General features: G+C 33.3%; 2 protein-coding genes across 2 annotated transcripts; both read right to left on the bottom strand.

Annotated features, from left to right (window-relative positions):
- Positions 1-3,358: 3,358 nt before the first annotated feature.
- LOC122583452 (DNA damage-repair/toleration protein DRT102) lies at positions 3,359-4,491 on the bottom strand. The gene has a single exon (XM_043755855.1). It carries the CDS (start codon positions 4,441-4,443, stop codon positions 3,532-3,534), a length of 912 nt encoding a protein of 303 aa, XP_043611790.1. The 5' UTR covers positions 4,444-4,491; the 3' UTR covers positions 3,359-3,531.
- A 1,115-nt stretch (positions 4,492-5,606) lies between these two features.
- Positions 5,607-8,857, bottom strand: LOC122605980 (mitochondrial dicarboxylate/tricarboxylate transporter DTC-like). Its single transcript, XM_043778946.1, has 6 exons — positions 8,643-8,857; positions 8,377-8,460; positions 7,707-7,768; positions 7,206-7,567; positions 6,319-6,533; positions 5,607-6,080 (listed from the first exon to the last, which is right to left on the bottom strand). Exons 1-6 carry the CDS (start codon positions 8,763-8,765, stop codon positions 6,024-6,026), a joined length of 903 nt encoding a protein of 300 aa, XP_043634881.1. The 5' UTR covers positions 8,766-8,857; the 3' UTR covers positions 5,607-6,023.
- Between the last annotated feature and the right edge of the window lie 3,816 nt (positions 8,858-12,673).

The following is a 12,673-nucleotide window of genomic DNA, read 5'->3' as shown; positions in this document are numbered from 1 at the left end:
AAAAACACATGTTTGTGGGTTATTGGCTTTCTATTATGAGTACATCCGACTCCCTTGTATTTTGTTAAGTTCTCACTTTTGTAGCAAATAGCAATAACCGAGTTTATCCAGTGTTTAGCCCATTTGTGACGACAATATTAAAGGGAGTGATTTTATTACAAAAGGGTACCTATGCAATGTGGCAGCGATAGGTGGTGGTGGTAGCGTTAATAATATGGTTATCTATACTCCTTTATATACTGTGACTAAAATACCTTTACAAAAATTTCAGATTCTATCTCTGCCTCACACACAAACACATAACAAAAATTCTAACTCATAATTCGTCCCCCCCCCGCATCACATCCCACCTCAAACGTTGTCTATTTTTGTCGCTGCAACGCGCGGACATTCATCTAGTTAATGTAAAGATAAGTGTTTCGCTGATGAAACCCTAATTCATATGGAGGACCATTTGTCAATGGAAAATCCTGTAATCAATAGATTTGAGCTTGAATGATGGTTAATGGTGAATTTATATCTAGTGTGTGTTTGTGTGAACTTTAGTTATTTCCTACAATAGACATTCGTTTAAAGTTTCTTACATTCGAGGAAACTAATCCCGTAAGAAATTGGAGATTATTTATACTATACAATACAGTTGTGTATTAAATATATGTATAAGATGTCATAAAATTAATACTTTGTGATCAATTTACGTGATATCAATGTTACCTCCTTAAACAAAAAGTTTTATTCACGAAGATGGAAGTGTATATTCATATAACCCAATGATACATATGTATTTTTTGTTAGAGATTGAATAAAAAAACTTTCACTCTAAAACTTTCACTCCATAATTTATAAGTAAAAAGTTGTAAACCCACGTTTTAAGTATGTATTATGGATTAGCTCAACACTACGTCATAAGATGGACCCAAAAGATTTGGTTCATCCCGAGCATGGATAATAGACTACTTAGCATTTGCAAACTTAAAAGTTGGAAATGGAAACAATTTTTACACCTTCAAATATCTGACAACATTAGTATTCTTTTTGTGTAAACTACCTATAAACTGAATCTCTTCTTCATATGAACCATTTGTGAAAAAGAACTTGCAACCCATCAACCATTAACCTATCCAAATTTTCTAAAGATACTAAAATCGGATAATGGCCTGAAGAGCTAAATGAGACTTGTCCCACAAGCTTTAAAGGTTTACAAGTAGATCGAAGATCTTGGTAAGGTTTAATTTCTTTCCCTCTCTCTTCTTTTACTTCTTAAGATGACATTCTTGACCAACTCTTCAACAATTACAGTTATTAAAATGTTTCATTCATTTTCATATATAAGTCGTCAAGATGTTCCATTCATCTTCATATACATCAATATAAAATAACATTTAATTTAACTTAATTGCATGATTATGAAGTTAATTCAACTTAATTGCATGATTAAGAAGTGTTTCTTACTGTCAAAATCATTATTGGGTTATTTAAGATGTAAGATTTTAAATTTTATTTTTTTACTTTTTTTAAAAACTTCAGTTAAACATCATTCTATCATACTCCATCTAAGATTTAAATTTAATGACTATTTAACATACAATATATAAAGTTGTTAAAACATTTTTTAATGTGTTTATGATAGACAATTGCAAAATGGATCTTAATTTTTTTGGTGCTTCAAGCCCTCAAGATGAGATATATGTTTGTTCATAATCGTGAAAACATTTCTAACTTTTGTGTCCATTTCGGTATCAAAATCTACTACGTAGCGTCTAACATTGTTGGTCATTTTGTTTGTAGGATATTAAACTTTGATATCATTACAGAGGCACATACTTTTTTTAAGACGAGACGGGGTGCCCGCGCGATGCAGCGGTGATGGTGGTAACGACAAAGGTGTGGCTGCGGCAATTGTGGCGATGATGTGCTACGGTAAGGGTTAATATGGTTATATAAGGATTGGAGAATCTATGTTGTAGTTTATTTTATTAAGGGTATTATAGGTATATAAGTAAAGATGTTTAAATTAGTGAATAAATAAGAAGGGTAATATGGTCATTTCAAGTTCTTAATTACTTAAAGGGGAAGGACAGTTTGCTTTATATAGTAGTATACATATTGTTTCGAATGTTGATAATTCTTTAGCACATAATTAGGCATGGGGAGTAAACAATACCGCCATCGCCACATCAATGCAAAGAAAAAAGAGGTGGTGCTGAATATGAGAATGATAAGAGTAGACAGGTGGACAATGTGTATGGTGGGTGGTGGTTGGGGGATGGTGATTTTCCCAAACCATTTTGCTCGTCCTCTACTAATATGTTAAAGCTTATTTTAACTCAAAATTAAACCAAATAAAGTTTAATAGAAACTTCATAACATACTTTTATTGCATTTTATTTTAAATTCAAACATAGTTATTTTATCATAAAAAGGTTTTTAATTTTGAGAGAATCCATTTGGTTTAAATCTCATTTAGGTGGATTATTAGAGGATTTTGATTTTTTAAAAGTACTAGTTTCATTTTAGAGCATAATATAATATTTAGATTAAAATGCCTTTAAAATATAACAAGAACAAGTACTTGTGCGTTGCGGCGGTGAGATGGTGATGGTGAAAGGTCATAGGAGATGATGTGTCATAGAGTGTCATAGCCAAATATCTTAGTTGTACAGGCTTCGATCTCAGATTTAAAAATTCGTCGAAAGTATATCGAATGACATCTCTAATGAAAGAGCATTGAATTTTAAGAACACCCATATAATTTTTATAATTTATCGATGTATGGTTTTTGAGATAAAAGATTTTGAAAGAATTAGAGGAATAAAATGATTTATGGAGGAGAGAAAAAATTATAGGCATTGATGTATGGTACATTATGTATTATCATGTGTACATTGTTGAAATTGAAAGTTGAAACCTTATTTGCTCTATAATACGAGAGCAAGTACCCGCGCGTTGCGGCGGTAAAATGATGAAGGTGATAGGTCATAAAGTGTGATAGGTTATAGGAGGTTATATGTCATAGAGTGTCATAGTCAAATGCCTTAGTTGTACGGGCTCCACACTGGGATATAAAAATTCGTCGAAAGTATATCGAATGACATCTCTAATGAAAGAACATGAAATTTTAAGAACACCCATATAATTTTTATAATTTATCGATGTACGGTTTTTAAGATAAAAGATTTTGAAAGAATCAGAGGAATAAAATGATTTATGGTACATTATGCATTAATATGTGTATATTGTTGAATTGAACGTTGAAAGTTTGAAAAATGAATTTGTTTTATAATATAATATAGTATAGATAAGTATAGATCTAGATAATAATAATAAAATATGTATTTACCAAAAAAAATGATATAGATTTAGGCGGCAAACAGCAACTAACAACAAACATACATCCAAGGATTCATCTCACAAGTAATGGCTCATTATCTATCTTTACAACCATACAAACAGTCAAGTAAACACCTTTATTTATGAGACAAAACTTAAGCATTACACGCTAGTAGTATAGAAAAAGGAACTTAATGTTAATCAAACTTCATTATCCAACTTAGCATTAGCAGTAGCAAGATCTTCATCCAACTGAATATCCCAACCCCCATCCCACCTTATAAAAAACTCTGTATCCTCCAAATACTTGACTCTGTGCACATCCCCACCAGGTGTATACAAATAATCCCCAACCCCCAATTCAACTCTCTCCCCATTCTTACTCAAATTCCACACTATCTTTCTCCCTTTCATCACTACCACATCATGTCCGAACCTATGATGATGTCCCGGCTCGATACTCCCTTTCGCGAATCGAACGATCGCGGATGTCGGGTTGTCTCTAACTATTTTCATTGACCCCCCTGGCATTATCTCAACTGGCCTAAATTCTCGGTTATTTGCTAAACTACATATAGAACACGTGCTGGTGGAATTGGTTTTTGTTCCGATTTTCGACATTTTGGATAACGAATCGTCTAGAAATGATTGGATTTCTTCGGGCCAGGGTTCTGATTTTGAAGCGGGACAAGGGGACTTGAAAGGGGTGTTGAGGAAACTGTTTAGTGTTTCAATGGCGGTATCTGGTGACGTCGACATGCCGGAAACGGCGATCACGTTGCAGTTGTTGATTGACCTGGCGTTCACGGCGTCGGAGGGTGTGAGGCAAGTGACGGCGTAGACGCCGGGGAACTTGTTGGCGAAGATGGAAACGCCGGACCCGGTGCCGCATGCGACGAGGCCCCGGATTTCGGTTTCCGGTGAGGTGGTGGAGGCGGTGCTGATTGTTTGGCCGATTTTTTCGCCGATGGTGTAGTAGTCGTCGGTGCCGAGATCTTCCACGTCGATATTGAGGGATTTGAGGTGGGAGACGAGGGTGTCTTTGAGTACGCAGCCAAATGGGTCGGCGCCGGCGACAATTTTGAGACGGCGGTGATCGGAGTTTTGTGACATTTTGGTTTTGTATCTGTTTTTATGAGGCGGTGGATAAAAGTGCAGGGTAGTATAAAAAGTGGAGGGTTCATCTTTTGTGGATTACATTTTTTTCCTTTTTTTTTTTTTTAAAACACAACCTTTTCAACAAAAAAATTATTTAATGTATCTACTCTTAAAACAAGGGTTCATTCAAAACAAAAAAAATAATTTTTAATTTTAAAAAATATGAGTATCAAATTATTACATATTCAAACTTATATATTATTTTTATTTTTATGATTGAATTAATACTATCTTACGAGAAATCATTTTAACGGATGATGTATTAATATTTTATGATTTACTGTTAAAAAAAAAAAGAAAATTTGATTCATGTAAGAAATTTTTTTCTCTTAACTTAAAAAGGTGGTTTTAAATCCAATAACATAAACATACATGTATCCCTGAATCTCCGATCGGTCAAAAATAAGATAATAAAATTTTTATGATTGAATACTTATTTTACGAGAAATGAAAATGGAAATGTACTTAAAGAAATAATATCTTTTGTTTTACCATTTGTGGAAAAAATTTCTTCAAATAGACTCATGACTTAAAAAGCTGATTTTGAATCCAGTAATAAAAAAAAAACATTCGTGTATCCATGAATCTCGAATGGGTCACAAAACCATTGTGTCCTAATTTTATTTATTTTGCTAATGGCAACAAAAAACGAGAAAAGAAAAACACACATTATCTAAATAGATTGTTCGACTGTGTTTCATCACTCTTCATCATCCAAAGTTCCAACTTCCAAACGATCGAGTTTGTCTTCGAAGTTGTCTTCGAAGTAAGTACGAAATGTCGCCAACCTCGATTCACCCTAAGCCCAGATACATAACACTACAAAAATTGTGTTTCGAACAAGCAAAGGACTTGAAAGAGTCTAGGTTGATGGTGCTTTGTGCATAACTCAAAGACAAGCATATAACGTTAAGTATTTTCGGTGTTCGGTTCTTTAATGAAGTTGATGCTAGTTAGTGGCTGATGTTTTCCTTTTCATTAGGTGTTTCGTGTTTTGATCAACTATTCGATCTCAATTTTGTTTGTTTGTTTGTTCCTGTCATCAAGGTTACACTAGGCTACGCTGAGTTGGTTATATGGTTAGCAACACAAGTATATGATATATGACCACTGTACCATAACAAAAGTCAGTCATCAAACACACATCATATGAATATATGATTGATTACATAACATAACGATACAATGAAGCTCAAATCAACAGACATTAGTGCAAAAAATCTGAACCCACTTTCACATGGTTTTTTATTTTCTCAAACTGAATCAAGACTAATCCAACCATAGATGGAAGAATCCGAATTCCAGGAGCTGAATATTTCAAAATTGAACTCCATGAATAATCCTATCCTAAACAAGTTTTGTTCAAATGGTATATCAATTATATGATTCATTTCAAAAAAAGTATAACTCAGATGACTTCAACAAGTTTACTTGGATGAGTAAGTAACCAAAATCCGCAAAAAGTACAGCACGATGTATTATTTCTGATAGCGTGCTTGACACCAACCAACATACCTATGTTCCAGCAAGCAAAATTACAATCCAGCCTTCTTCTCTAGCTTCTGAATTTGGTTGAGGAAGATCCATGTCATCTGCGAAACCAAAAATCCAATCAAGCAGAAATATATACATATCAGAAAACTGCAACCTTTGACTTTAACGTCAATTCTGCTGCTTTCAGCATTCAGATTTGATCCACATTTTTAGAATATCTGGTACTAATATTTTCCATCAATGTAGGTACAATAAAATTCATTTTCTTAACTAACAATGTGTTATTTATCATTTGTGATGTCTAGTAATATGGGTGGTGAGGGAAAGAGAGGGTACCATGACATGTGGTGCGATCCTAACACAATATACGGGAAACCCTGTATAGAACTTGAAGGGTCCTCCTGCCTTGAGAGTTTTCATTGTGCAGTCTAAAGATCCTGTGTAAGGGAGCTTCCCCTGAGCATCAGGTTGCATTTTTTGTATTTGAGTTTTCACGTAATCAAAAGGCAAACTGCAGGCGGCAGCAAAGAACCCTGATACAGAACTTGCACCTGCCAAAGAAATAACAACAATATAAAGATATTTGTCTCTGAACGAATAAAGATACTGACAAGTGCATAATTTCCTTTTTTGTGGCAAATTAACATTCCAAGATTTCCTCTTTGCACGTCTACAGACATCACAAATCTTAATAGCAATGATATTGGTCCCCAAGAATCCAAGATTGCCCTGTTTACTTTTTTATCGACTGGTATACTAGTATTTTGTTTATCTGACTAAAGATGGGCAAAACGGGAGGTCAAAGATAAGGGGTTTAAGGGGTCAAAGAGGTGACTATTAAGCATGGTTCAAAACAGGTCGAATCGAGTTGTGCTGACCTACAAACATATTTTTGTCCATTTTCAATAACCATTACAAAGTAACTAATCAGTTTTTTATGACCAGAAAACAATACAGTTTACAATCACGATATATATTTAAACAAAATGACCTAGCGCGTTACATGCACTAAATGTAGACTTTGAAATTTAAACGAATTTCAACCCATTCAAACTGTTCGATATGAACCAATTGACGCGTTTGAGATACAAAAAGAACCCAATTTGACCAATTGATAAGTAGATGGTCGAGATTACTATCTCTGTATTTGACTAACAAGTTAAGATGCTAAAGATCAAACATTATATGTAAGAATTGTAAAAAGAATCGTGTCATTATCTTACCTATAATTGTAGCAGCCTCTCCAAAACCAAGATTGTCCTTGAAGAACTCGACACTCTGGTCATAAGAGGCAAGCATCCCCATGTTCAATGCCATAGCCCTTACGACTGTAGGACCAGCACCTTTCCATAGAGCCAATACACCTTCATCTGCAGTAATCCTATACAAAGCATGGAATGCATTTGTATAGTTACGACGTTGGGCAACAGGTAAGGTTGCATCAGCTTGCATACGGATCAGTGCCAGATCAGCAGGGCTTCCAACACAGGCTCCGATAGCTCCAGCTGTCAAACCACATAAAGCTTTCTGATATAATGGCAGGGGCTTTCCATCATTGGCCTCGAGTGCCTTGTTTGTCAGAATCCTGCAAGGACATTAAAATATCATACAAATAAGCAAAAAAACGTTGATAAACCAAGGGCGTGTTTAAATTATCAAATGTAAAGAAACGGAAACACATTAAACTGATGCTAAAAAGAATGTTAAAGAAATGGAAGTAGTACCTGAATGTGCCAAGTCTGGCAGTTGTATATGTAGCTTGTCTAAGTAATCCAGCAGATAAACCCTGTTCAAAACAGATATTTAAAGTTTACCCTGATCCAATCTATGATGATAAAGAACAGAAGAAAGATGATTTCCATGGAGAAAAGTATAGCAGAAGCAGATAAACAAAACTATGAATGACTATCTACAAAGTACTCCATACTGTTAACAAGTACAGATTAGGGCGGTGGACGACGTTTCTACGTTTCAACAAATAATTATGAACTTCCAAGATATAGACTTGGAACACTCTGACTAAATTTCTTTTTGTTTTTCCATCTCTGGATAAAAAAAGATTCAAGAATCAGTAGTGCATTATATAATGACCGACCGATAATATTTGAGTAAAAACATTCTCTTAACAACCTGAATTATCAAAGGATATCCTCCTAACAAAATATCCCCTACATTTGATTAACAAACAGGGCATAAAGAACCAAGTTCCATATAGGTCTCATAAACTACACCAACAAAAGATATCTGAATCTCGGTAATACGATTATTAGACATTAAACAATCTGAAATCCTTACAATCTTAGCATCAAATCATCCTTAGAAATAATAAGATCAGCACACATACAAACACAGATTAAACATTACAAAAGTACAAGAGAGCAGGTAAGGGCAAACCTTATAAAAGGCACCAATTCCTTCATTCTTAAGCATAGTCTTTGTAACCGAGCCAGCAGATCCTTGACCCAATTGAATTCTCACCTATAGATAAAATATATACAACACCATCATATCATATAAACAACATTATAATACACACACTTTAAAACCAAACAAGATCTAAGCCCAACAAGAAACAAGATTTATTACAAACCCCTTTTTATGTTTCATGTTAACAACTTAAAAATGCAGACTTTAAAACAATTAATCTATGTATACAGAACCTTGATCATATCGATGGGTTGGATGACACAGGTAGCAAGCATACCAGATGCACCACCATTCACGAATGGCTTGATGGTTGGCCATACTCCCCCACCTGCCTTCCCTCCTTTCTCCTCTCCCATCCTCTCTCTCTCTCTCTCTCTCTCGATTTTAAGATAATTGATGAATAAAAAAATTGGAGAGAGAAAGATTGAGATGGAAAGCAGAGAAGAAGAAATAAGACCTATGAGAAATATCAGTGTGTATATATACCCCCCACACCCACCACCTCCTTTTCTATGCATATTCAACACGACATATTTATTTAACTTTTTTCAAAATAAACATTTACTTATTTTAATTAAAACATTAAATCTCAAACTCCTTCCATCCTATCCAATAACAAATATTATTACACTTTTAAAAGCACAATGTGAAATTGTGAACCAATAAATGTCAAAGATTTATTAATCTTTTAATCTTGATTCTTGATTTTAATTTAAGGGTTAGGATTAAGTTAAGTAACTTGAGAGAATTCTTACCCTTATTTACTTAACCAAAACATGCATTTCTCGATATGGTCTAATTAATAGTGTTAAAAGTTAAACATGTTTTTTTTACTTTATAACGTTTTATTATACTATTATTATAAAACATCAACCTGCTCTCCCTTCTTAAATTATAAGTCTGGTCCACTTAAAATGCCTCTTATTTTCAACATAACTAGTTATCTAATAATCCACTAAAAATACCCTTAATGAAAATAGTTTACAATATTTATTATTCAATTTCTAAAATAATTAAACTAACATTTTTAAATCAATTATATTTACATCAATAACTTACACTACTTGTCGCCAAAACCATCTGTCGTCATTACCACAATCACCTCACAACGTACGGACACGAGTCTAGTAATAATAAATGTAGGACATATCAAGTATCTTTAATTCTTTTTGTTGATTTTTGCATTGACAAAAATTATGATAGGCGATGGTATCTTTAGGACATATCAAAGGTATTTTCGAAATATTTATATATTGGTGGCAATATAATTGCTGCTTTTAAAGAGTATCCGTTAAACACAAGGGTATCAAACTACCAAGTACCAACAACTCCCAAGTTGTAGCACCGTCTAATGTTATACTCCGTAAAAAAAAAAAGTTGTAGCACCATCTATATTATTTCAATTTCCAATATTGCCCTCGCATTGTTTATAAGCAATTCTTTTTGAAATCCACGTTACCAATTGTCGCTTTGTAAACAGTTTCTGTTGCCAATGCCATACGTTATAAACCAAGTCATTTCTTTGTGTTAAACAAAAATAATACAGTAGTTTATATTTGTGAATTTCGTTAATTATAAGTCCTCATTCTTTATAAAAGAAACTTGAACTTACGTATGTCATGTTTCTATTCCTATCAAAAACACCAACAGGGCAAGATGTCTGTGATCAGGGGCGTGCTTAACGTTGGGCAAGGGGCCCTTCAAAATTTAAATTTTGATATGTAAACTTAAATTTTTTTATGGATTTTAAAAATTTTTCTATGGGTTTTTAATATTTTCTCCCCTTTTAGATTTATATTTTACGAATTTTTTATTTTTGCCCGTTCTGAGATTTTTTCCCGGTACCGCCTATGTTGGTGATAGTATGGGCGCGAAACCATATTGTACAAACGGGCAAGTTTAATGTCGATATAATGGCCGCCTATTTGTTTTGTTTCTTAGATAGGTTTGAGACAAATATTTACACGCTTTAGTGGTGTTAATTATTATATTGCTATTCATGTTTGTAGGTGTTTGGGCGGAGGTGTGTAGGGGGTAGGGATAGAAATACATGTTGTCACATACTCACATTTGGGTTCCAAGTATTTTTACATGACCAAGTTTCTTTAGCGTCTCGATTAAGTAAATGACCTACTTGATTATAAAATCTAGATATTCTACTATAACGATATATGAGAAAAGGGGGGGGGGGGGGGGGGGGGGTGCTCTATTTAAGAACTTCTGGTTTTGCAAGAAGACATGAGGATTAACTTATATCTCGAGAGACAAAAATATTAATATCCGACTTTATTGATTTAAGCAGATAGATATGTATGTATGGAAAAAAAAAAGTTAAGGGGTAGTAGGCTGCTGGCCAGATTTATACTGGGCCTAACCACATTGACGGTATGTTGGGCTATAATCTATTTCCAACTACATGTTTCTTTGCTTGAAATCTTAATTGGGCCTTTCTCCAAAAGACGTCCTCTAATTCATTTTTACTCAGAAACAATTTATCTGACCATTAAAACTTTATACATGTAGATAAATGTAAGTATGTAACACCTAGTAGTAGTATCGTTATTTATGGGTTTTGGGTTTCAATAAGTAGAAAAACTTTCAGATTATATGCAAATGATAAAATTTTGTATTCAGTGAGGATTATTCTTAACACAAAGAAACCGCCGGCTTTTAATTGCGTTACCTCTGAAATTATGCAAGATTTACCGGGGTTGTCTTCCGGAGTTAAGCGATGAGTTGGGTAAGCTTCTTAAGGGTATGGCTTCTCTTCTGCGGGGCGACTAAGGGCACACCCAACCAAACGATCGTTACAATCTCCGCCGCGTGTATCCCGTACGGTTGTTTTCAAAAAAAAAAAATTGTGCAATAAAAAAAAAAGCATTCTACAAATGACCTTGGATTGTAAGTAAGCAAAATAATCGAAAATCATGTATAAGGAAGCCAAATACTGTATTGTCTTTGGTAAATAATGCTAGTAATAATCTTAGAGCCACTTACCACATCATTTTTTAACTTAATTTTCACTACAGACAACTCCTTCATTATCGAACATTTATATATCTTTTGAAGATGTTATGGAGCAATTATTATAAGCACAAACATTTATTTATTATTATTTTTTGCTTTATTATTACTATTAAGGTTTTAGGTAAAATAAAACAAATATTAAAAGAATACAAATAAAACAAATATCTTGTTTGTTTTACTTTAATACTTGTTTTACAATACTCAATCCCTATATATCAAAGTAAATCAAATGTTTGTTTTAGGAAAGAATCAAGTTTTGAACTTATAATTGCCTTTGGTCGGGGATAACAAGTTGTATTTTAAGTAAATTTCTTTAAACTATATAACCAATCTTAGATACGTAATAGAATCAACCCGAGTAAGAAATTTTCACATATCACCGGGATATCACCGAATATCACCAAACCATATAAAAAAATGGTAAAGCAATTCACCATAGAATTTTAAATACATGAAAATAACAACAAATAAATAAATAAAAAAAACCTAAACACAACGAATAATAATTTTAAAAAAGAGGGATGTTAAACTTGTATAAAACATTCAGAAAACAATATACCACCTATTTTATCTTAATTTTTGTTCTTTTATCCCAATTCACAATCTTAAAGTGTTATTTAGTTGATCGATCAGATGAAATCATTGTTTAGGTGAAGATTAGTCCCTCTGCAACCAACAATTAACAAACATTTAGAAAACAAAACACTACCTCATCTATCTTTGTCATTTTATTCCGTTAAGTTTAATTATAATTGTAAAAGTGCTGTTTAATTGACCAATAAGATGAAATCACCGTTCACTCGAAAATTCTTCAAATAGGTTATAGTTTATATGTAGCGACAAAAACTTTTAAGGGGCTAGTGTAATTTTATATGTAAATCATTTGAAAATTGAAATATTACATTTTTAACTTTCAGGCCCTCATCTAAGCTTCATCACTGATTTGTAATTACGAGTAACTACCATCTGAGCGCTGAAGCGATCACCGTCAATTTATATGGGCTCAAATGAAAACCACTAAATATTTGTTAAATTTTTGTACTGTATAACACCTTAAAACATGTTTGGTGGTATACTGGTATACGGCTAAAAATTAATGGTGTACACATTTTAAGTTTTTTGTTGTACAACACCTTAAAACATGTTTGGTAATTAGTAATATACAACTAAAAATTGTTGGTATATCTATGTTTTTGGGTAAGAGGGTAACAATTTGTACCCAGGTCAGTATACACCA

This window comes from Erigeron canadensis, chromosome 1, assembly GCF_010389155.1.
Source record: "Erigeron canadensis isolate Cc75 chromosome 1, C_canadensis_v1, whole genome shotgun sequence".
Lineage (NCBI taxonomy): Eukaryota > Viridiplantae > Streptophyta > Magnoliopsida > Asterales > Asteraceae > Erigeron > Erigeron canadensis.
Note: the sequence above shows the minus strand (reverse complement) of the source record. Positions and strands in the feature narration are given on the sequence as shown.

Coding starts and splice junctions, on each gene's coding strand:
- LOC122583452 (XM_043755855.1), bottom strand. CDS start 4,443: ATGTCACAAAACTCCGATCACCGCCGTCTCAAAATTGTCGCCGGCGCC.
- LOC122605980 (XM_043778946.1), bottom strand. CDS start 8,765: ATGGGAGAGGAGAAAGGAGGGAAGGCAGGTGGGGGAGTATGGCCAACC. Junction 7,769..8,376: donor GAATTGGTGCCTTTTATAAG/GTTTGCCCTTAC, acceptor TGTTTTGAACAG/GGTTTATCTGCTGGATTACT. Junction 6,534..7,205: donor AGAGGCTGCTACAATTATAG/GTAAGATAATGA, acceptor TTTCTTTGGCAG/GTGCAAGTTCTGTATCAGGG.